Source organism: Electrophorus electricus, chromosome 1 (genome assembly GCF_041902795.1).
Source record: "Electrophorus electricus isolate QZ-2024a chromosome 1, ASM4190279v1, whole genome shotgun sequence".
NCBI lineage: Eukaryota > Metazoa > Chordata > Actinopteri > Gymnotiformes > Gymnotidae > Electrophorus > Electrophorus electricus.
The window spans coordinates 28,413,215-28,439,205 of NC_137497.1; the positions used below are offsets into that span (position 1 = coordinate 28,413,215).

The 25,991-nt window shown below is 36.8% G+C and overlaps 1 protein-coding gene across 1 annotated transcript; it reads right to left on the reverse strand.

Moving 5' to 3' along the window:
* Positions 1–1,832: 1,832 nt before the first annotated feature.
* lmx1ba (LIM homeobox transcription factor 1, beta a) lies at positions 1,833–25,916 on the reverse strand. Its single transcript, XM_027030481.3, has 8 exons — positions 25,523–25,916; positions 24,911–25,094; positions 5,246–5,478; positions 4,646–4,824; positions 4,450–4,527; positions 4,268–4,331; positions 3,666–3,830; positions 1,833–3,254 (listed from the first exon to the last, which is right to left on the reverse strand). The coding sequence occupies exons 1-8, from the start codon at positions 25,659–25,661 to the stop codon at positions 3,097–3,099; spliced, it is 1,200 nt and encodes a 399-aa protein (XP_026886282.1). The 5' UTR covers positions 25,662–25,916; the 3' UTR covers positions 1,833–3,096.
* Between the last annotated feature and the right edge of the window lie 75 nt (positions 25,917–25,991).

Here is a 25,991-nt window from a genome sequence, read left to right on the forward strand (position 1 = left end):
ATCCAGGCAGCTTTTCATGACAAGAAAGCAAATAATCACATGGAGCTGATGAGAGAATCATTTACAGATCTGTGCTAAAGCTATGTAAACTACTGTTATGTGTACTTCCTGTCCTAGGTTGCTTACTTTTCTCAATTATATTGAGCTGAAGCACAAATGGGTTTAATATAACTGAGCAAAGTAAGCAAGCTGAATCTCAAAAACCATATGGGATAATGAACTGATATAAATGTCTTCCAGCAGTGGGAATTACACATGTTGTGGATATTTTTACTAATTAATTGATTCACTAACTACAGGGGTAGTTAGACTGAGAAATGTATATTTCTTTAAGAGTACCACTACCATATGTTTTATTGGGTTTTTTCCGATTTGCTTTATGTTTTGTTATATTTTATACAGCATTTCATACCATGGGCTCTGTGAGTAAAGACTTTCTGTCGATTGTTGTGCCTTCTAGTGACAATTTATTTCAGCCATTGACCTACTAAATAAACTGCTTTTTTAGTTTTTATTCTGTGTGTATTTTTCTAGTGGCTACCTCTCTTAGTGAAAAGAATGTAAATGTTCTTGATTAAAACTGATCTTGTTCTTCTAAAGTCATGGAATGGTGTTTGTGGTTTGTAATTTTATAATTAGGTGTTTTTAATCTGACATGTTATTTAAGATTTGCATAGTATATTGTGCATAGACTTATTAGGGGTTACACATAGTTTTGTGATGTGTTAAAGTGTTAATGCTAGTTATGTAAAAATAGTTTTATCATACATTTGGAGCATGAATGCTATAAACCTGTAGAGACATAGTGTTGTGCAGTCAACAGTCATCATATTTACCTTTGAATTAATTATGAATTATTTATTATTTAAATTCCTGAATGAAGCATTGTGATAGATAACACAATAAGGAGAAAAAATACTGCTACACTCTTGCTTCAAGATTTACTCAACCTGGTTATTTTAAGATATATTCACCCATACATGAATAAATTGTTTTTGTTTATTTAATCATAGCAGTGGGGCGGGGAGGTTCTTTGTATGTGTGCATGAGTGAGTGAAGCAAAGAAATGAAACAATTTTAGAAATGAGTGAGACAAGAACAAACAGAAACAGTTAGCAAAAGACAAATATAATCCCAACAACATATTTGAAAATGGCCAGCAGGAGAAATGCGTTGTCAAGTGACAACACCCAGACATCTGTGTTTTGCCATAACTTCCAGATGAGTGAATATAAACCATAAAACTTGTATCCACCTTGTTTAAGATGGTCAGTAAATGATTGTGCTTAAGGTCAATGAAACATTTATTTGCATGAAACCAAGCATGGTAAATCAGACTTCCTTCATGACATAAAAGCTGGGGTAGATACTGGTGGGTTGAAGTGTAAATATTGTATTTTATCATTTATTTACACACCAAAAGCAACCATGCATCACTACAATGCCAAAACAGAAAACATGATCCACATTACACTACTTATGGATGAGGTTGTTATGAGTACTCAGACAATAGAAAATGATATGTTATATAGATATTTCTTTCTGGGTAGGAAAAATCTGTTTAGCCTCAGTCATTATTCTCAAAATATTAATCATCAATGATCTACACACAGATCACAGTGCCTTCATATCACTTACAGGCTGTTAAATCATTATGTAGAATTTTAAAGAGAAATCACAAAGTTAAAGAATTATGATGTTTTACCTTTAGACAATTACTCATAATGGTTCTACATGACTGCTTGTCAGACTGCTAGCTATCTGTGATAGATCCAATATAATCACTTGCTAATGACAGTAAAACCATAAGTTATCAATATTTAACTGTACTGACCTTAAAGCGCCTTAAAAAACAAATATTACAGAATGCTCTTTAACAAAATAAAACTTTCTCTTTTTCCATTCCATTAATTTATTTATTCACCCATTTAATCTGTCATTCAATCATTTATTCATTTATGGTCCTGTTTGGAGGCTACAAAAACAAGTGTTATTTTTATTATTTATTTTCAGTACAAAACATTTTGGCAATTTAGCAAATACTGAGCATCTGTAGAAGAAGCTGACAAATAATAGAACAGCAAAAGACAAATACACCCTATTTTAAACAACAGGAAAATGATCCATTCTGTCATGATTTACTGTGACACGGCATATTTAAATAAAGCATCTTGCAGTCAACATGTCTACATAATAAATAGTTGTACATATACATTACAACATATACTACTGGTATTCTCTTCATTTCATCAGTTTTGCTTTTAGATTTTCTGAGACGTTAGAAAAGAAATGAAATTGATGATTGGGTGATATTAAACAAGAGGCCAATAAAGCAGCATACTTGTACAGCACATTTTAACTAATTAAACTGAAGCAAAATTATCTGTAAGCTTGACAAGAAAAAAGATGCATATCTAATCTGTAACGCGTGTCGTGGCCCGAGGGCGTGGAGCAGGACGCCCAGACTTCCTCGACAGGGACGAACATTTAATGGAAACATATAAACACAACGGCACTCATGTATTACAGACACCGAACATGAAACGGTTAACAATAAACAGACATGATAAACGGGAATACATGTAATGATGACGCTAACACTTAACATTAACACGTTACATCGACAATAACCAACGATGGTGCAGTCTCAGACGTGGGTTTACATACACACATACAAACGAGGTGCAGGTGTATGCAGGCGTGGCCACACACAAAGGTCCTTCTACTGCACGTGGCCGGCCAAACCACGTGCCTCGAGGGAGGCGAGCGTTCCGTGATATAATCTAGATTCTTCTCACAAATATTCGGTAAAGTGTAAATGTCCTAGGATTTCTTTGAAAGTTGCTTATAGTATTTACACTTATAAATATTTTTTTTCCCTTTATGAACTCCTTGCCCTTTAGATTAGCAATTTAGCAGATATCCAGATACTGAATATTTGCACCGTCTTGTTCCTTAATAAACAAGTTGAAACAAAAGTATTTTCTCATTATGCCTTTTCCTTTCTTCAAAAAAAGCAGCTTTTTTGCCTTTCACTGTGGCAGGAACATGGCATTTGGGTGGAGCATCCCTTTTAGTTTGCCACTGGATTTGGTTTCATGATGTAAAGTACGAGCTCTGCATGGAGTAGAGGCGGTCAATGGGGTTTACCACATGAGCTTTCTGGGAGCTTGTCTCTGAGGTTGCCAAGAAGCAGTCACTGAGGCTAGTCAAAGATGTATCACTATCGATATCATGGAAAATGGTGTCATTTCCTAAAGAAAAAAAAAGAAAACTTAGGAAGGGTTCTGAGGGTGAAATGTGTAATACAAATTAACAGTACCAGTAAAATAAATGCAAAACAAACAAAATATAATTGTTAAAACGTTAAAATTAAACAAAATAAAATTATTTAACATTATAACATTATTGTAAGTGAAGAGTAGAAACACTTCCAACAGCTTCCAACTTAATTTCATACGAGGAGAAGATAAAAACGTCATAACAGTTCAGGAGCACAGATGCTATATCTACCTAGGACTTGTAGGTCTTTTAAACCTTTTAGAAAATGTATTTTCTTTACCACAAAAAAATTATTTAGAATAATCAAAGAATAATTGTTATGTTTTTTAAGTGTCTGTGTGTTGTGGCAGGTCTCTTGAGGAGTTAGTGGAACCCATGCTTACCATATGGATTCATGTGATCTCCGGGCATTTGTGGAGGAGTGAGTCCTTGCTGGAAGGGATCTGTGCTGCAATTGTTTGTGTCTATAGTAATAAGATGCTGTTGTTGTGGTGGGGGAAGTGATGTGTAGGAATTCATCAGATCATCCATTTTGTTTGAAATCACCTCTACAATACACACACATGCCCACATACACACACACACACACACACACACACACACACACAGAGAGAGAGAGAGAGAGAGAGAGAGAGAGAGAGAGAGAGAGAGAAAGAGAAAGAGACACACACATACAGTTCTAGATGCAGTTTATCAGACTTTATCTTATACAAGTTAGGCCACTTGAGGTAAACATAAGTGCAATAAAAGTGCAATTCTGGTAGGTACTGAAATGTTTGTCAATTAATTCATTTTGAGGAGTCCTCATTACAAGAGATGAAATATCAGCATGTCATCATATTGTATTAATCCGGCACTTACATATGCACCTTCAATTAATTAAGGGTATTATGTATTTCGAACATCTCCAATTAATTTCTTAGGTTGGTGCATATGTATGTGTGTATATTTATGTGATATAAAGACTACATTCATCAGGCATCACCATGTCCAAGTCTCTGTGAGTTCTGCTGCTCCTGTTGTTGCTGTCGACGGGCCAACTTCTTCATCTAATATGAGGAAAGACACAGAAAATAACATTGGATGTCACACTATTTCTTCCTTAAATATCAAGTTATCCAAGTTAAAAGTTACAAAATTTAAGTAGATTTGATGGTTTGTGTTCACCTTGGCTCTCTGGTTCTGGAACCAGACTTGAACAACTCTCACACTGAGTCCAGTCTCAGCTGCTAAGGTTTCTCTCACCTAAACCAAAAAAGAAGACAACCTGCACATTTATATTACTGGGTAGATTTATTCACCCACTTAAAAGTATACTTGTTGACATCTCAAATCTTTTTTCATGTCTTGATGGAAGTCTCACCTTCCGGCATGGTTTGGAGGATACCTCAAAGGAGGCTTTGAAAGTGCGTCGCTGCTGAGTGGTGAGAATGGTGCGGGGTCGTTTGGGTCTGCGGGAGTCTTTACTATCTTCACCGCCTTTGTTCTGCACTCCAGCGCCTTTCTCTGTCTTCACATCCAAATCCTCATCCTCACTTTTGTCTATGAAAACAACAATCAATATATTTTCATACAACTTAAAACATTTTGACAACAACAGCTTTAATAAAATAGCTTCATGAAGATATGGAACCAAGGTCCTAAAGAGGACATTGGTGGGGTACAAAGGACAAGGAAAAGTGGTCATGAAAAACAAGTTGCAGCAGGACTCTTCCCAATTTTTCTTGATAAACAAATTAATCTCATAATTTATTATTTATTATTTGCAGTGTCAGATTTTATAATAGTTATAATAGCAGCACATACCTGATTTAATCAAGCCAATGTGGTTTTATACCACATTTCACTTTGCTTTAACTTTTTTGAAGAGTATTCTTGGATATAAATTAGATTAATTTTACTTAATATTAGATTAAAGATTAAAACTTTAAAAAACAGACAAGAGAAAGAGTCCAGTTCTCACCAGAATCTGACATCTCTGGGCTGATGGAGTTGAGTAGGTCTTTCTCCCTCTCATAGTCATTCTTACACAGCAGCTGTCCATCCTTCAGCAAAAACTCATCCCCTTTACACAGCTGTCTCTCACATATGCAGCAGCAAAAGCAGCCAAGGTGATAGACACACTCTAGTGCACGCATCACAAACTCAGTGGGAGGAATCTTCTCCAGGCAGCTACTGCATTTAGCTGCAAACATCCTGGAGGAAAAGGGATGAGAGAATTTGTGCAAAGTCAGTTTTAAATGGGACTGTTAACCTGAACTCTTTCCCAGAAAATTTGTAGGAGTGATTCTGTTGGAGTTCATGCAATTTGCATCATAGAAAATGTTACAACAGCTTATAATAAAACTTATTAAAAGTATTTTTATTAAAAGTAATTTAATAAAACTTAGTCATTTGTAAATTTTGATAAGAAGTGACAAGTTGTGAACGCTTATAAATTCTTATGGATTTATTGCATTTGTAAGATCACTTTATTTCACAAAGAGAGCAACATCAGAAGTTAACCTGAAAGGTTGTGGTGTGTCCTTTAAGGTAAACTTCAGTTAAAAAAAAAAAAAGTCTAATGCTTAAGCACCTTCTATTCCAAGGAATTTACTGTCTGCCTTTATTTAAAATATAGCAATAAAGTAAGAACCCACAATCATATTACTTGAAATTCTGTATATTTGTAGCTTTGCAGGTTCTGCAGTTGTCTAAAGTAATCTAAAGTCTAAAGTAGTTTTATTGTATATCACTGTATCACAGTGTCACCCAGTGTGAGTGAAAGAGGAAAAAACACACAGAGAAAAAAAAACAGGTGTACAGAAATAAAAAGGAGGCAGACTGAAAGAATCAACAAAGAAGGTGCAAATATGTCCTCTTTAAGTAAGCATTATTCTAGTGCCACATGATCCTTTCCTGTCTTCTATTGTACACTATTTCTAATCTTGCCTTTTCTTGTTCTTTGTTGAGTGGCCTCTGTAGCATCTTAGTCACAGCCTGCGCACAGGACAGCCACGTGTGATGTGTGTACCATGGCAACCACAGATGGGGGTGGAGGTGTTAAGAAAGGTGTTAAGAAATTTGTGGAATTTTTTAAAATGTAACTCTCAGCAAGTTAAACATAGTTGGAAAATAGCAATAACAATAGCAAAACCATATATTTTATCACTTTTGTGTGACATGAATTTCAACATGTCAAACTACGAGAGTGTGTATAGTTTGTGTGTGTCTGTGTTTGTGTGGATATGTGTGTATTTTGACCGATAAATATAAAGTGTGTGGTTGAAACTAATCCCTCTTTAATACCACTAAGAATGCCCTGAGGGAGAGAAAAGCTTTCATGGAGAGTCGACCACACTTAGTAAAATTTGAGAGTATGTGAGGTGTGTGTATGTGTATGCCATTAGGATTCTAAACTGTTTCGCACCAACACCACTGTTTAGGCATACTAGGCCTTGCTGCTCTATAACTGTTTATAATTTTTTTCCTTGGACTTAACTACATTCTATCTGGAAATCGGCAGTTTCCACTAGACATCGAAGACTACTTCATTACCAAAACATCATCCAAAGAAGTACCTAAAAACGTGTGTGACATTAAAATTGTTCTTTTTCTGTCATGACTGCTTCTTCTTCAGTGTGCAGAGTTCAACGTCTTTAGCCATTCTTCATCTGTCGCTTATAGATACTAAAAAGGTTACTAAAAATAATATTGCTGAGGTTTGTCAATTAGTAAAGGTGATGTCCAGTGCTGTAGTATGCTCTGGTCCCATCCCAATGCGGTGTGGTGATATAATGTACAGCCAGTTATCTTCACTGAACTGCTGGATGTCTAAGTGGTGCTCACAAAACAAAGTGGGGTTTATAGATAATTGAACTACATTCAAGGGCATGCCTAGCCTTGTAGGGCGGGATGGTATACATCCTACCAGGGAGGGTACTGCTCTCCTTTCCTGTAGCATAAACCACAAGTCTTACGACAGCCTTAGTTAATCTATGACAATACAGAGTGGAGGCCAGGCAGCAGACAAAGAGGCTAAACCAACCGTCTGTTGGTCATTACGTGACATCACCCATGGTTCATCATACTGACATTGTGTCTGTTCCCCAAGCTAAGTAGAAATATGGAAAACAAAGAAAAACATAATTAACCTAATTAGTATTAGAGTAACTGACTCACAGAACACCGCCTGCACCTTTCATCTAAAGCTAAGTTTATTAAATGTTAGATCCCTAATATTTAAAGCATTCCTGATAAATGAAATCCTAACAGAACATAGATTTAATGTACTTTGTATAACAGAAACCTGGATCATGCCAAATGAGTACATAGATTTAAAGCATATCCTTCTGGCTACAGCTCTGTACACCTCCCTCATCTAACTGGCCATGGAGGTTATTTATTTATTGCAGTTATTGCAATTTATTGCAGTTATTTATTAGGCATAAACCAGAAAGCTGGTTATGATTTTGAGACATTTGAAATTATTTTTACTAGAATAAATGATGTAGCTAGCGATAAGAAGCCCATCCAGCCTCTTCCACTAATCGGCATCTACAGGCCACCAGGACGCTATTCAGAATTTATTAACAAGTAATTGAACCTTTACTAAATTTAATAAACTCCTCCTTGAACTTTGGCTACATACCTATATCATTCAAATGATCAGTAATCAGACCACTTATAAAACAAATTTAACCTCCACCCATGTCAGCTGTCAAACTACATGCGAATCTCAAACTTTGCATTTATTTCCAAGATCCTAGAATAATCTGTAGCTCAGCAGCTAAGATCATACCTGAATCAGAACAAGATACATGAAGTCCTTCAGTCAGGGTTTATGCCTCATCATAGTACAGAGACATCACTGATTAAAGTAGTTAATGACCTGTTGTTGGCTTCTGACCAGGGTTATGTCTCTTTGCTTATATTACTTGGTCTGAGTGCAACATTTGACACTATAAATCACATCATTTTACTAGATAGACTTGAAAATGTTGTTAGGATTAGGGGAATAGCCCTTTCCTGGTTTAAATCTTATCTAGTTGGTTTGTAAACATAAATGGAGACTTCTCAGCATGCAACAAGGTTAGTATGTTGTCCCACAAGGATCTGCTTTGGGGCCTCTGCTTTTTTTTCTTTATATATGTTACCTCTATATGACATTATACATAATCACTGTGGTAGTTTCCACTGCTACTCTGATATATGTCTCAGCCAAACCAGAGGACATATATTAGCTTGGTATTACTGAGGAATGCATAAAGGACGTCAGACATTGGATGTTGACAAACTTTCTCTCACTTAATCCTGACAAAACAGAGATGCTTCTATTAGGCCCAGAAACAGCTAGGTCCTTACTCTCTAATTACTCATTAAACCTCAATGGTCTCCCAATCACATCTTCTCTATCAGTTAAAGATCTTGGAGTAATTATGGATCCCAGTCTCTCATTCGAAGCTCATGTAAATAATATTTCTAGGACCACCTTTCTCCACCTCAGGAACATTGCAAAGATTAGGAACATTCTTTCCTCACATGATGCAGAAAAGCTAGTCCATGCATTTGTCAGTTCAAGATTGGACTATTGTAATGCTTTACTATCTGGCTGTGCCTAAACAAGCTCCAGCTAGTTCAAAATGCAGCAGGCAGAGTTCTTACTAGAACTACAAAATCACATCACTCCTATCTTAGCTAATTTGTATTGGCTCCCAATAAAATTTCATACTGATTATAAAATACTTATAATTACCAACAAAGAACTGAATGGTCTTGCCTGACAGTACCTTAGAGAACTCCTAGTTCATTATGATCCACAACATCTGCTTAGATCAAAAGGTGCAGGCACTTTACTCATACCAAGAATAAAAAAATCTATCGCAGGAGGCAGAGCCTTTTCCTATAAAGCTCCCACACTATGGAATAACCTTCTTGTAAATGTTCAAGAATTAGACACAGCCTCAATATTTAAGTCTAGGCTAAAAACCTATTTGTACAGTCCCCTGCTGTAGCCACACCTGCACCCCAGCCAACTTCTTCTTCGCTGCCCTTGATGGATGTTCTCATGGGTTTCGGACATGCACTCATCATCAAGACCAGACTAGAACTTCTAGAAAACCAGACTGGACATTAATTGCTTATTTTTCCATTGTATTATTATTTATTTATTTTTCTCTACCACTATTTATTCAGCTCCTTGTGTATATTGTTACTTTGTGGTGACTGTTGAGTCTTTGTTCCTCTCAAGGATTCTTCCTCATACTCTAGCGAGTTTTTCCATGGCATTGTAGACTTTGGTTTGCTCACTGATGGCTTGGACTTGGACATTACTAAAGCTGCTTTGTGACATGTGTTGTAAAAAGTGCTATAGAAATAAATCCGACTTGACTTTGACTAATCAGAGGTGGATAGAGAAGTACTTTTACTTTAAAATAATAATTACTCAAGTAGAATTAAATGTAGTCAATTGAATTAGTACATAAGTAAGTAACTGTTAAAAAGAATATATAGATAAATTTGTATCCCACTGTCACATTTGCTCCTTCCTGGCATTATGGTTCCCTCTGTTTATTTACTTCCTGGATTTGTTTCCTCATGTTTTCTTGATTTGGTTTTTTTTGGTCCCTCCCCCTAGTTAATTCTATTAATCTACCAGCTATTGTACTAACCTGTATATTCTTTTAGTCCACATTAGTCTCTGTACTTAAACACCATGATCGTTATCAGCCTTTGCAAAGTCTCATTTACCCATGTTTTGTTTCTGAGCCATTTATCATAGTGTTTGTTGCTTCTGGTTTATTGGATCTGTGCTTGTTTCATTGGAAATCCTCTTTGCCTGTTCCCTGTCTGTTTTGCTTTGGTTTGGTTTGACTCTGCACATGCTCAGACTATTACATCCACAAAATAAACTATGTGGTCCTCATAGTTCTTTTTAAATTTCAATTCTGTGTTTAAGATGGTTCTCTCAAGCATGGCTTTTAAGTAAATTTTACAATAAGAGTATATTACCTATTCATAAATTATTCATAAGTTATTACACTTAAAATATGGACAATGTTGAACATTCCTCAGTAATAGTAATAGTATGCCAATTTAGAGGGACTTCACTTTTGGTAACAATTTCTTATAGGCTTGCTATAGCCTAAATAACTAGGCTAACTTAGGCTAATAGTCCTAACTTAGATAAGACTATTTGTCCTATCTAAGTAGACAACTAAAAGTGCTTTGGTAGATCACATCTGCTGCATGCGATACATGTAGATGTAAATATAATTGAACAAAAAATCTATGGTTGATAGGGAAATTCTGAAAATAAATTGTGCAAATATACATAATCAACAGCTGTTTTTCTTTGCTTTGGGTATTTTTCATACTTAGTTCATGTATTATGTTTAAGATACACGAGGTTTTTCATATCAGCTCAATATTGTGCATATAAGTCACTAGCATCGCACACTTTGTGATTAGTACAGTTTTTGAGAATATTCCAAGCTATCACTGATTTCGGGCCACACTTTACTTTTATATTAATAATCCACATTAGGAGAGAACACCGATTTCACACACAGATATAGCTACTTTTCAAAAATGTAATCATTTGAGTCCCATGCTGGAATATGTGCCTCGTCAATGTTCATTAAACCTTAGGGATTTTTCTAACCATCCTACACTTGACAGGTTGTGGAGAAACATACAAAATGTAAAAATTATTTTAAAATGTAACATAAGGAATAAGGAGTAAACGTATATTTTTGACTTCACAAATCTAGATGAGTAAAAGTACCCTCTTTTAAAACAATTCTTAAAAGTACAAGTTGTTCAAAAAGTTACATAAGTATATGTAACGCATTACTACCCACCTCTGATGCTAATGCAATGAACGCAAACAAATATTTTTGGTCCCACCAAGGTTTTCTAGTGAAGATGTCAGATCTGGTTTGTTATTACATTTAATGTCATTCTCTGTAAGAATTTACAGGAGATTTCTGTGCATCAGCTTTCAGATTCCAATTTGAAAGGCTACAAAGTTCTGTATGTTTCTCTTTTCTGTAAATAATATATATTAAATATTAAACTTTATAGAGCTAAATGACATCACTTTTGTAATTTACTTGCAGTCTGAAATCATGGCTTAAAAAGAGCTTCACCAACATCATTACATTAACATCATACATCAAGTATACCAAACCTACTTCAGAAATTCATTTGACACACACATGTGTCCAATCTTAGTAGTTAAGTAGTTTGCCATAATTATATTCTTTTTAATCTGCTCTTTGATGCTGTATTATGGACTTTCTCACCTTTTAGTGCCCAGAAATGTGTGTGCGTGTGTGTGTGTGTGTGTGTGTATGTGTGTGTATGTGTGTGTGTGTGTGTGTATGTTGTCCACATCCATGTAAACCAAAAGCATGTGCACTACAAAGAACCTAAACATGTCATTAACTGCAACCACTTCAAACACTGCCTGTCTTCCAATAAGCAAAACAGCACTACTCTCTGTGGAAAATACTTACACACACACACACAGACACACACACGGGCATGTACACATACATGCACATACCAAATTAGATTTTACCACTGCTACTGCAAAGAGTTAGGGAGAAGCCACATCCTCATCATGGAACAGTAAAACTAATTACATTATAAAGGACTTGTGACTTCATAGTACACATAAATTGTATTTACTTCAACTTACTATACAATAAAAGTGATTTCTTGTGCCAATACTGGCCACACTTGCCCCCAACTGAACTAAACAATATGTTGCTAAAATGAAATTATGTGATCTTGAGTTGTGATGCATGACTTCAATGGTAAAATACATATGAAAACTTGTGAAAGTTATAGACCACTGAAGAATTATCTCATAAGCATTCACTCTGTTACATTTGAACAACCACACATGAACCACACATGGATTGAAGTTCACTCAATCCATGAAGTTTGGAGGTTAATCACATTTACAGCATTTAGTTGACACTTTAATCCAAAGCAAGTTACAATTATGACTGAATATATCTTGAGCAATTGAGAGTTAATTATCTTGCTCAGGGGTCCAACAGTAGCAACTTGGCAGTGGTGAGACTTGATCTGGCAAGCTTCTGATTACTAATTGAGTGCCTTAACCACTGCCCATTAATAAAAGTACTAAATACTGTGATTAAACAAAAGGAGTGAGAAAGACTCTATTGTGCTACTGAGCAGAGCGCATGGCTAATTGCAATGTCAAATGAAGTGTGTGATTGCCTAGGTCTCCAGAGCAAAGTCCAGGCTCATTGTAATTTCTCCCAAAGTCATATCCAGAGATATGTCTAGTGGACTGGAGAGGAGGGAATCAGTTTTGTTTTTTCATCAAGTCTTTGCAGTTAAATATTTTTGAGAGGATTGACAAATGAATAGAATGGAGATTCAATGAGTGAATGGTAGAAAGAAAAAGAAAGAACAATTGTAGAAGTTTAGGGGGGTTTTCTTCCCTGATCATTTCTAAAAATATGATGCTCAGCACTGAAACACATATGAAGGAGATGGACATGATTACAGAAGGCGTGAAATGAACATAGGGCAGAAAAATAAAGAAAGATAAAGTGAGAGAAAGAGGGAGGGAGGGAGAGAGAGAAACAGGTACACAGTGGGTGTGTTTGGACAGCTGCTGTTCCTGAGCTTGATTGGTTCTGTGTATAATAGAGTTTACTTAGCTCCACTGCTACTGCAGGCAGTATGACAGAATAAAGTACAAACATACACACACACACACACACACACACACACACATACACACAAACATATAATTGTGTGAGCTTCTTTTTATGTCTCATTTTCTTTGTCATATATATGTCAAATTATTTAACGTCAGCACTACTGTACCTTTATGTAGCCTACAGCATGCATAAAAATCAGGTGATATGGTCTTAAGCTGGCCCTAGTTTGCTGTGAACCTTAAACGCTATTTAATGGCTCCTTTTCTCTTCATCTGCCCCACTTCCATGTCAATTTGGCTGACGTAAAGCAGAGACCGCCTTTCATTGTGTCTCAGCAGGCTGATGGCTTAGGCACTCAATCCAGTGTTGGGTCCAGTTCCACTTATAGGTCATAATGGGTATCTGGGGCATACAACTGTTTGGCTTGAGCATGGACCTATTAGAGAACATGCAGAACATGAATGACAGGAATATAATGCTAATGGCCCAGCCCACCACCATTTCCCCCTGGGAAAAAAATAACTAAAAGAGGGTTCAGTTTGGCTAAGTGGCACCTGGGTAAACCAATGAGGATCCCTTTCAAGATCTAATATCAAGATAATCCTCAGTTTAGCTTGGATGGCAAAATGCCAGGGCAGTCTCTTGAGCAGCACATGTGCTTGGCATTGTTGTCTGACACAAGCCCTATGGTCCAACACTTGCTAGAAGCGGAGAGCACATAAAGGAAAATTAATAAAATGAATGCATAAGAAGAATTGTGTTGTTATTAATAGAGCAAGTGTGGAAGCTATCCACTCCCAGCACTGTGTGTGCAGCTGTGTGATTGGTTCATTTTGTAATGTGACCGCTTTGACTTATTGCGTTACTTCCCTTTTCAACTTTTGTGTATTTAAGTCATGTATTTAATTTTTTTGCACAGCACTGTAGAGTATATTTTACAGAAAAAAACAATCTGTGCAAAAAAAAAAAAAACAACTTCTCATACAAAAATGGCTCCTTGGTTATAGGTGCTCCTGCATGGTGAAATTCCATGCATCCCAAAAGCTCTGTTCCTTGTTACCAGTGTGTTGGTATACAAACAAATGAATAAAAAGCAGGAAATGGATGAATCATCCTACCACTTTGCAAGCCTACGTGTAGAAAACTGATGTATGGAATCGTGCAATCAATTCATGGTTCAGATAGAGTTATTGTGTGTGAAAGCAAACTAGTGATAATGAGCACCTCCCTCAAATGAACCCAGAATTTGTCTTGTGGACTCAAGTATTCTTGATCACCAAGACACCATAGAGTATGAGTATGTGAAAGATGTTAAAAAGCTCTGTCATGGAGTCAATAATATCAAGGTCTTAATCTGCAGGGAGGGTTTTCGCCAGTGACCCAGCTGTAAGGTTATTGCCATTCTCAAATGTCTGGCCCCTCAACACACACATACATACACACACACGCGCACACACACACACACACACACACACACACACACACACACACACACACACACTTCTGCATTTCAAACTCTCACAGTCCTACCCACTGATATCATGGGTTTCTGAAAATATAGATTACTATGTGTATGTATTTTCAAGACAGATTAAGGTTTTCTGGGTATGCAGAGTGGCAGTTTGTTGGAGTTTTAATTAGCTGTCATAATCCTGATATTATTGAAAATAATTGGAGATGAAGAGGTGGAGAATTAAAAGTGCATCATTTAGTCCCTTGCTCTGTGTGAATGTGTGTCCCAGCTCTGAGAAATCCCTTGCAATATTTGTACTAACATTTTTCAGATCTTATCATATGACCAGTTTCAAAATGGGAGCATTACTGAGCCATTCCTGTGAAACACAACATGACAGAAATACAATACTTCACACTTGTGTCAGATGGAATGTTTCAATCTCAGTCTGTGTCTCATTTCTTCCTTTCTTTGTCAGCTTCTCATTTAACATATGTGATTATAGGGTGAGTTTGAATTCAGATCGTTCTCGAGTAGATGAGGGCTTAATGTGGACTCTGTTGTAGCTTTAAGAGTAAATGTTGGACCATAGACTTTTTTTCCCCCTGACAGCTCAAACTCTAGCCCAAACTCTACAGAGGGACTCTCAAACAAAGGACTCAAACTGTGCAAGAGCATTGTCTAAGAGTCACGTTTCCATAGTAGCACTGGCAAGATTCTGGGATATTGGAACCTGATGAAGGACAAATTAACAGAGGAGTGAATCCCATGGGCTGAATTCAGTTTTTTGCAATTTTTTTTAAGAGACTTTAATTTAAATAGATTTCAGGGTGGTACTATTCAGAACAGAGAGTGATAACTGCTTTTATCTTTTGACAGAATTGCTCCAGATTCAAAGGTGTGAAATTTTTTTTTAACTTTATTTCTATTTTAATTACCATACTGTAGTATTATCTGATGAGTAGTAAAGTATTGGGTTGCATATGGCATAGACAGAAAGCAACTGACAAAATGAATAATTGATCAATTCTAATTGTATTGCTAAAGGGATAACTTCTCTGATAATTATTTTGATCAGAGATATTTAAGCATAGAATACAGTATAATAATTATAGAGCACTAGGGTGCTATACTTTTGACAGCTTTATCATGGCTCAAAGCACAAGTGAAACACTTGCACAAGTAGCCTATGCTTCAGGTACACAAGTATTGGTGTTGGTGGCATGGTGATTTTTGGCACCCATTGGACACAAACAAGTGTTGCACAAACTGATATGATAATACTCACATGGCTACTTTTTTCAACATGCTAAACAGGTAGATGCCTCTCACAGCCACGCAGAAAGACACATGTCTTAAACACATCTATAAACGTCTAGAAACCTGCTATAGGTTGCTTTTGCTTCATAATTTTAAACCATTTATCAATAAAATGGTAATGATGATTTCTCTTCAGTTGTTTTCCTGACCTTGTAAATGGCTATAAAGAGACTGATAGCTCTATTGGCAACTCACAACATGTTTATTGGCAACATTTTGACAGTTGCCACACTCTTTTGTGAGTTGCTAATAGACAGCTATATTCGCCACTCACAAAATCTAAGTATAGTTATACCCCATACTTCACACACACACACACACACACACACACACACACACACACACACACACACACACACACACAAATATTCCAAGGGTCACAGTGTATGTGACATTTATTTAACTGTATAGGACTGCATATAAAAAGATACAACAGAAATTGCTAAAATGAAGATCTACACAGAGAAGCTTTGTGTTAAATATTTATGTTCAGTTACCTTCCAGTAATTTGACAAATTATCACATCTTACCTTATCTATTACATTTAAAATACCAGGTTTCTAGCGTGCGTGCATGTGTGTGTGTGTGTTTAGTGTGTTTAGAAAACACACCCTGGAATACATGGACTCATTTTCCTGCACTTATATTTTTGCTGGTATGCAGTATGACAAGAGAGTGGTCAGACTCAAAAACATCTTGTAATGTGGCTTGGTCAGCTTCACACTCTCATACTCTCATGCTGACACATTTACTCATTCAGGCACACATACACACATATTTGCCTAACACACAACCCATATGAAGAATGTGATATATATAGTTATCAAGGACAAAAAACTAAAAGCTGACTGTAGTAAAACAACAAAACTAGTCAGAGGTTTCATGCTAGTATAATAACATTCAGATCAATAGTCTAGACCAATAGTCTAGTCTCAAAACTAGCAAAACTGACACGACTTCTACAAAGATGCACTTGCAGTAAACTAGAGAGAGGTCAGGGTAAAATATTTTTGAAGACAAACAAGGAAAGACCCCATTCGACCTTCGATCAGAAGCATTTGCTCTAGAACTACACAGCCAAGCAGAAACAGTTACTTTTATGAATGCTTGGTACAGCATCAGAGAAGGCACTGACCCAAACCATGTGAACCTGTTACATCAGCACCCCAAGCCCCACAAACACATAGGTGCCATGCACAGTGGCAGGCCCAAGCACATCTCTGCCTCCTATGTCCATGCATCTCCGTCAAAGCCTTGTGCTAAAGCTCCTGCTGTGACCAGAAAGTTAAAGCTTGGATCTGGTTGCAAGCTGCAGCCATCAGAAGGAAGCCTTGATCATGTCCCAGCCCCTCCCCTCCAGGCCTTAAGCCTAGAGCTTCTGCAGGGCACAGACAAACTAGACCAGGGCTCACAAGTAGAGGCAGAGCCCAGGCGACCCCTTCCTGTAGGTGGTGGTGACAAGCATCTAGTGCAAAGGATACACAAGGATAGGCACCCGAGACCTCCCACAGGTTTTGAAATCTCCTTTGAGTAGGCACAGCAACTGACTGCTGCTTTCAGAGTGTGAAGTTGTATTATAGGGATTGGAGACTAAAATCAGTAAAGATGCAGTAAAGAGCAAAATCCTCATGAAAGGGTTTTAACCCTTGACATAATTTCTTGGTCAATATCTAAGATTTCCTTGTTCTACATAATATGCTAGAGACTTCAGTGAAAATAAAATGGTAATCTTGTTTTGCCAAGCTGATGAATAGGACATGCAGCAAAAAAAGGGAATTAGATTAACACAGCATGTAGAACATGTAAATGACTTAAAATAGCATGAAAAGGGATCAAATGTATGAATACCTCTTCGGGGAATTCACTTTAACCAGTAGGGAAACATACACCTTCTGGAAAAATACCAAACTGATTGGAGTCAATCCACACTCCGAAACTGACTACTGGCTCTCCCACCTTCAGTAGGTCCTAAGTGTAAACACATACTGCTCTGTAGTGATGAGGTTTGTTTATACATGTCTTAGTGTTAAAAAGGGGTGATTTCAAATTTTATTCTGTGTATCAGAAGCACAACTTTCAAATCTACCAGAGAGAAGATAGGCAGCTAGCTATTTTTAGCTCACTAAAAAGTGAGATGTGTCCTACATTCACATTGCCACTTATACCAAGGATTCCCCTCTTAAAAATGATTAAACAACTCCTATGAGGGGTGTTACTTGTGTGTTTAAAAGATGTCTTGCATATTGTGAACCTTGTAATTTTTTAATAAGATTTACCTTGTAATGATGACTCTAGGTCCTTGGTAACAGGAATGTGAAATTGAATCATATGCATTCAAAGAGAGATAAAAAAAAAAACCAAGACCAAAGTGATGAAATGACTGAAAGGATTTTGCCCTTCCATCAGTATTTGACATAAGCCAGTGCCTTACATTGGCTTATGTTGCATTTGACTTCTTTTTCTCTACATGCTCCTGCCAAATCCTTCCCCTGATTCGTTTCTGGAGCTGTATGAGGGTTGGGGACTTGTACGCAAATCATCTTAAGCTAAGGGAGCATGGGAGGCAAAGTAAAAGAGGATACACTGGTCTAGTTAGCAGGAGGTGGTAAAACAATCTGCAAAAATAAATTTATTTATTTATTTATTTATTTATTTATTTATTTATTAAAAGCTTTTGCTCAGAACTGTTTTTTATAGCCAGTAGAGAATGGTCAATGATCAACTGCCATACCCATACAGAGAGGAAGATTGGCTTGCTGGCACTCTGGGTCTTTAGGTTTACTTAGCACTCTGTCTCCAACTTTTCACTCCACTCTGCAGAGATGGTATATATTTGGATTTGCCGGCAGCCCACTGAGCCTGGAAGTTGAGATTTACACCCCAGTGTAAATCTCAGACCATGCAGTGGGCCAAAAATTGTGTTTACACCTCTAAAGAGGGTACAGACCTGATAAGAGAATAATATTGACCTGTTTATAGTTATGAGACACAGTTCAAATGACATCATATGAAAATAGCCCCAGAATATTTTTCTTGCCACTTCTCAAAGTAATATTGAGAAACAAATTGAAGGCAATTAGACTGAAATGTGGCAGGCAAAGACTGGATGAAATGATGGAAGTTACAACCAGTAAGTACAGAAAAGGCAGGGGACATGGGACAAGAGGGTAGCTAATACCTTACAGACCACCTGTCATTTTCCCGTTAGTTGTGAATGAGTGAAGGTCAGTATGCAAAAAGGTAACCAGTTGCCTTATATTAAGATAATGAGTTTGGTCTCAGTTTATCTCATCGCTTAGCCCTAAACAAAGTTCCAAAAACAATTGGGCAAGTAAATAAAGATCCTGGGGTACTAGGCTCTACCTACTCCTGAACCAAAAATATTAACCAGAGTGTGTGCACAAAAGGAAAGCATCAATGGCAAAGAGAAATGGTAGTCAGTGAGTGCAAGGATAACAAGCATAGTTTTCATGAAGATCCTTTATTTTTAAAGTCATAAAACAAAATGGATGGGTAGGCTACATTTATCTTAACTTAAAATAATGAATAAGCATTCATAATTATGTTTATTGATAGTGTTAGTAGTTAAGTTGTGTTTATAATGACAGTATTTCATTAGATATATTACATATAAAATTACAACACCCTAAAGATGGTCTTCTAACTTTTTGTGGTTAGATCTGAAAGTACAAGAAAGAGAAATAGGCAGGCAAAAATAAACATGCAGACTGTCATTAACCATAAGCTTGGCAACTCCTTAAAGCAGAGAAAGCTGTAGAAGGGCTATGGACATATTTGGATGAAAAGACATTGGAGCAATCCTGCCAAATCTATACCCTTGGCCAATGCAGCAGAAGTACAAAGGTAAATGGGAACTCTGAGTGGTGGGGTGGGGTGGGTTGAGTTGGGGTGGGGGTGCATAATATCACTCTCCTTCTGTTTTGGCCAAGGAGCACAATTTTAGGGGCGGGACCATTGGACACTGGTTCTCTTTCTTTCAAGATTGTTCTGTCGCCCCCTATTCTCTACATTCTTGACACAAATAAGGGGATTAAGGAAAAGGGCTTCCGTTGAAGACAAAGCAAGAGGGGGGGCTTATTGTCACAGTCAGTGATAAAAGTGTGAGACTCAGTTAGTCTGCTGGTGCGGAAACATGGGGCTCACACATCTAATCCTGTTAAAAGATGAAGAGGACACCAATATTTTTTTTTTTTTTTATGGGGAGGTGTTGGTGTGCGAAGAAGGTGGTTTTAGAGAAGAGGAGGCTTTGATAGCCTCAAGAGCCCCTTCTATCATTCGTTCTTTTCTATTACCCTCAAATGAATATTTTAATATGACATGTTTATTAGGGTTTGAAGAAAAGTTAAATCAATTACTCCATTACTCAACTTTAAAAATGTTAACAAACTTATATCAGGTTTAACTACTATGTATAATCTTTCAAACATTACAATGTGCCATTCCCTTCCATGAAATATCAGCTTGACCTGCAGTCAGTTGACCTGTAGTTTGTAACCTAGAAAGGTGAAGTCTTTTCTCCTTTACACATGGCATAAAGAGAGTCTGCTCAACTGCACCCTCATCGGCATGCAGCAGTAGAATGTGAGACTGGGGTGTTAAAGCAGGTCTCCAGATAAACAGCATGCCGGTGACAGCCTTTGGCAAGCTAGTGCCACCCTCTCCTCACATATGGGCGAGAATGTTAGGGGGAGGTGAGATGGGAGATGGAGTGAGCTGAGCTAGTGGTGGTTGAAGGGGGTAGAGAGAGAGGGAAGGAAAAAGCCTCAGTAAGCACATCACACTCACTCTCTAAGGAGCTGACAGTGAAGGAGAAAGAACAGTCTTACATACATGCCAACCCTGAGGGAGAAGGTAAGCACCCTCAGCCAGGCTTTCATTTCTTTCCAAAATCTCATGCCTTATATTCCATTACAGGTTTCCGAGAGTAAACTGTGTGGTGTCACATAGATTCAGGCGAAGTTTAATTAATCCAATTGAAATATAAAGCCAAAAGATAATTCATGAGTAGAATAGACAATGTGTCACACTGCCTGACATCCAAACAAACTACAATACCCATCATGCAGTTAGTCTCCAGGAGAGAGACTCATCCAATCATCGACACTTCACCAGATCCTTATCGCCTGCATATTGAGTTCACCTGTTTTTTCATGTATATATGCCATCCTAAGACTGTTTGTCATTGCAAAGTATTGTGTCTAGGTCATCTGTGCATACAGACCATTCTATTCATGTTTTTTATCTTCTGTGTTTTAGACCTGGTTTTCCTGGATTTGTCTGCCTGTGTTTTTGCTCTATGTTTTTTTGGACTCAGACTGTTTACCTCTATGATTGTGATTACCTTTGTCTGCATGGTATGGTTCTGACCCTGGCTAGTTTAACCACCACGAACACAGATTACAACAAAACTCCTGCCTTTTATCCGCAAACGTCTGACTTTGCTTACAGCATTACACAGTGTGCACAATGATAAACCTTATTATATCCAACGTATCTATCTATTATTATTTAACATAAGTAACCATGTAGATAGTTCATAAACATGCAGGTTTTTCAATCTGATCATTTGTTTCTTTGTCTATATTGTTTAAAAAGAAATGCCCATGCTGGGTGCTAATGTTTAGAACTTTTAGTTAAGCAGACATCACCCAGGGCATGCATTAAGTTGATAGTGCTTTCTCCCATCTTTCTGTCATCAGTGCTTGGGAAGCAATTGAAACATGTATTATCATTAGATAATAATAATAATAATAATAATTGATATACAACCAGTAATACATATAGCATGTTTTCATAGCAGTGACATCTTAAGGTGCTTCACAATTCAAAAGTAAAACAGACAACAATAATGTGCTCAAAATAATTGAATATAAGATACAATGAGAAAACAAACAAAGAAAATAAAATGTATTTATACAATTTTATAAATTGATTAGCTAGATTTTATGTGGACACAATGTCCACATAAGTCTTTGTCTACCATGTAATCACTAAACCAAATTTTTTTTTTTACTTTCCTGTGCCGCTACTCTCTGACTTGAGTCCCTTCCAGTAATCTGCAAGTTTCATGTCCATTTAATACAATATTATGTTATACATCCAATTCTGGAACAAATCCATAGAAAAATCTGATTGCTTCATAACAGATAATAGGTTGGTTGACTAGCAGAGTACATGGTTCTTACCTTAAAGCTATTAATAAAGCAATGACAGCAAGTGTGCATAAGCTGTATTGACGGATTTGGGTTCATACATGCAAAATACAGGAGCTAATATTAGCAGGACTTAATGGTACTTTTAACATAATTCTGTATTAACAGCACAAATTAGTATATAAGACATTAATTTGGGTGGTCTAAGTGTTTTAGAAATACTGACATCATTAGGTGCCTTGAGCACTGAGAGGAGAATGCAGAGCTCCACTCCACCACATAACACTGCCCTTCTTTCCTCTTAGTGAATAAATTAACAACTGGCTTTGAGAACCTTCTGATATGTGCAAGTCACTCATGCCAGATTTAATCTTAGATCTTAGCCATAGGACTCACCTCTTAAATATGAAGCAGTTATTTTACAGGATGGGAAAAATAAACAGATTTTGCTCTTTATCTACATTAATCCACCAAGTTCAGGTGTTCATTTTTATATCAGCAATAGTATTATTCAGCAAGTTTTGAACAGCATTGCCTATTTTGCTGTTTTTAAAGAAAAAGGCCAAATTCTCATGTCCTCAGCCCATCGTTAAATTATATTTTCCATAGGGAAGATTCAGCAAATGTGTTGCAGGAATCCACTCATAAAGACTGGATAGGAATGTGATAAAAATGTATAATCATATGTACCAAAATCGTCAGAGTACATAACAGATTTCTACTGATCTAGAATAAGCTTAACCACTGAGCTACCATTGCTACCACAACAATAGTAAATTAACTTTATATAAACGTAACTTTATCTCTTAATTCTACAAGCAGTTACCATAACTGATAAAGCTATTTTTTAAGATGGTCAAAGAATAAAAAGAGATTTGGAACGGTCTAAATATGAAAATTCAGTAATAGCTCCTGTAAAGGTTGGTGAGAGTCTTATTTTGCTTCCCCCTACTCTCTTTTCTTAAATAAAATTAACAAGCTTCAAATTAAATTTAATATTCGAGAAGAATGAATAACTGATTTGAGTATAGGCCACGAGCCGCGTCTCGCGCTTGTGGCAGTCAGAGCAATTAGAACGAGTAGGCAAGTAATATGAATTAAAAGTAGTTTGTAGCACTTACAGCAAATACGTTTGCTTTGGGATGTACAAACAATGCTTCAACGGCCTACGTCATAATTCTTATCTTTAGCGCAAAGTATTATAGCCTATTCTTATTGTCTCCGGGGTTAAGTTACGTGAAGTTTGAGAGACTGGTTAAGACTTAGACCAGCATTACCTTCCGTCTGACTGCGTTCCAAGAACACACGTGACAAAGCAGCACAAATGATATGAACAAGCAGTTCATATTATGACTGGGATTGTGACTGGGATTATGACTCTCTGGGATTATGACAATAGTCATATAAAACTAAACATAATACAGTAAAAACGCAAGGTCATGGGAAAAACTAACGAGATCAAACGTAGGCCAGGTCAAAGCGTTATACTTCCGAAAATAGGAATGAACCTTCACGGTATCACCTCCCATTAGATGTTTCAAACTTTTAGTAAAATACAAAATAATAATAATAATAATAATAATAATAATAATAATAATAATAATAATAATAATAGACCATGAATCAGGTACAAAAATTTAATAAATATATAAATGGTATAAGAAAATAAATACACGATATCTTGTAAATATAACAAGACGGCTGAAAAATGTTACGGTAAAAGCATTTAGCTCCTTCTACTGAGCGACCATGGCTGGGTTTACTGAATCGAATGCACATAGTCTAGTGTAACCTAGCCTCAGTGGTGTGCACAGCCCTGGGTACTGGCAGGGGCTTAACTGCTTTAAAAGGGAACTTTGCACTTGCAATGGTACTCTAATCTAAACTATGCATAAATGCTATTTGACTGCAATTAGTTTGGCCTAGATAGCAAGGAAAGAAAGCTTTGTCCACATTTGGGCAAATCATTGCCTTAAACTATAATACTTTTATAACGCAAATCTTTTACAAAGTAAAAAGAAAAAATGCAAAGTAAAGCGATTTACCGCCGTCTTTCTTGCGTAATTAAGCCGGATCTGTAGAAAGATTAATATGTAGAAAGATTAAAGCGTCAGGGAAAAAAAGTTTGGGAACAAAGAACTAACCACAATTAATTTACCATCTTGAATAATTATACGTTATGCGTTTTGTGTATTAATTATGAGAAAAGAGTCTCGCCGCGGCTCCCCTCTTGTGCGCACCGCTGCCTAGCCTGCTACATTTAGGAAACATACTCATCCCTGACATTTTTAAAATGTTCAATTGTTAGCCAATCTTGTCGGTGATGTCTGATGTCAGGTACAGTGATGCAAGACGATGGATGTCATCCAATGTATGTTGCTAGACCTCTACCAGGGAGCGACGATGTCGAGGTGATTCAAACAGTGTTTTAAGTGATTCACGCAAAATACACTTAAAATTTGATGACAGGTATGCCGTTCGTGGGTAGAAATTCCTATGCTTTCCCACTGAACACTGTATATTCTATTCCGAACTAAACGTGTCCACCTATAAAACAGATTACGACTCCCTTTAAGAATCTGACTTGAATATTATTATAGAATATTATTTATCTGCGGTTACAAGTACTCATATACACGAACACAAACACCACAAACACAGAGACAGACAGTGCTCCTAAAAAACGTATTAAGATATTTAAAGCAAAGGTGCTTTAATATCAAGAGCTATTCGGCCGTAATCTAGACGATTAATGTAAAATATTGTTGTTGTTGTTGTTGTTACTACTACTTCCATCATTATTATTACTACTTAACCATAATATTGCTATTACAATATTTCTGCTATTAATAATGTTGTTATTGTTGTTGTTGCTATTGTCAAAAAAACAACAGCTAAGTATTCCTGTATTAAATTGAATTTCCTTATGGTGGGATAGCCATTTAACCAGAACAGGAAGTGCAAGCTGTGTAAAATACATAAAATTCAGTTCTTACTGTTCGTAGTCCTGTTTGCAATAAAGTTTTCGATCTCTGGAGTAGCAAGTCGTAATAAGCGGCTGTTGACAAACTGCGCATTGCACACACTCCTCGTGCCAGGAGGACTCGTTCACGCGCATGAGGAAACGATCAGAGATCGGTCGCTTGCATCCTTCGCACACATTTTCATGACACTCGGTGCCTGGTGATTAAAAACATTGGGATTAAAGATATTGCATTTGAAAAATAGCACAACTTCAGCCATATCGTATAGCGCATAGTATGCAGTTATACTAGATTAGAGAGGCTGGCCTATATATATAAAAGATGATTCCAGGTGAGTAACCGCAGTAACTGTATTGTTGTAAAAGCTGTACAGAATACAAAATGCAGCGAAGTACACAATATTTCCAGAGAAATAATATCAGTAGGTATATCAAATTTTAAAACAGGAAAACTGAAACCGGCGAACTAATACGACTCGTATCTTATCATTTGAGGAAAAAAATAAAATGTAAATATTCTAATAAACAGACTTTTTATGGATGTAGTGGTGGTCATATGAACATAACGATAAAGCAGTAAAGGATTTTCAATCCTGAAGTAATTTATTTCAGAGTTAAAACTCACCAGGCATCACTCCTAAAGTAGCGGGTACTGTTCCTAATTGGTTTACGATTTTGATCCCGTCCAACATCTTGATACAAGATGTTTGACCGCCTGCAGAAAAATACTTTTCTACCGACGGAAGATCCGTTTTAATTTCCATAATAATACGAAATAGCAAATACTGTTCCAATCCTCTTCTTGTCCTTTTGAGTAGTTAGAGCTGTTTGCCAGTACTAAAGGAAGGGACAAAAAGTTGACTTCTGCTAATGAATATGATGGCAAAGGACGCATCTACCCAGTACGATAAAATTTAGCAATAGTAAAGACTCTTAGGATTGTTAAGGGCTTTATTAAGTTTGGTTTGGAGTATCATCGGATGATCACGAGGGGAAAATATCAATCTGCCATTCCGTGATAAGAGCCTCCGACGAGATTTCACGTAGTCGAATATGCAAAAGAAAAATGTCTTCCAAGAAACAAATGGGCAACT

Excerpts from the sequence above, each read along its gene's own strand:
- lmx1ba (XM_027030481.3), bottom strand. The coding sequence starts at position 25,661 with ATGGAAATTAAAACGGATCTTCCGTCGGTAGAAAAGTATTTTTCTGCA. Across the intron at positions 25,095-25,522 it reads TACTTTAGGAGTGATGCCTG|GCACCGAGTGTCATGAAAAT; the intron begins GTGAGTTTTAAC and ends TTTAATCACCAG. Across the intron at positions 5,479-24,910 it reads TGCAAACAGGACTACGAACA|GATGTTTGCAGCTAAATGCA; the intron begins GTAAGAACTGAA and ends CTTTTCCTCCAG.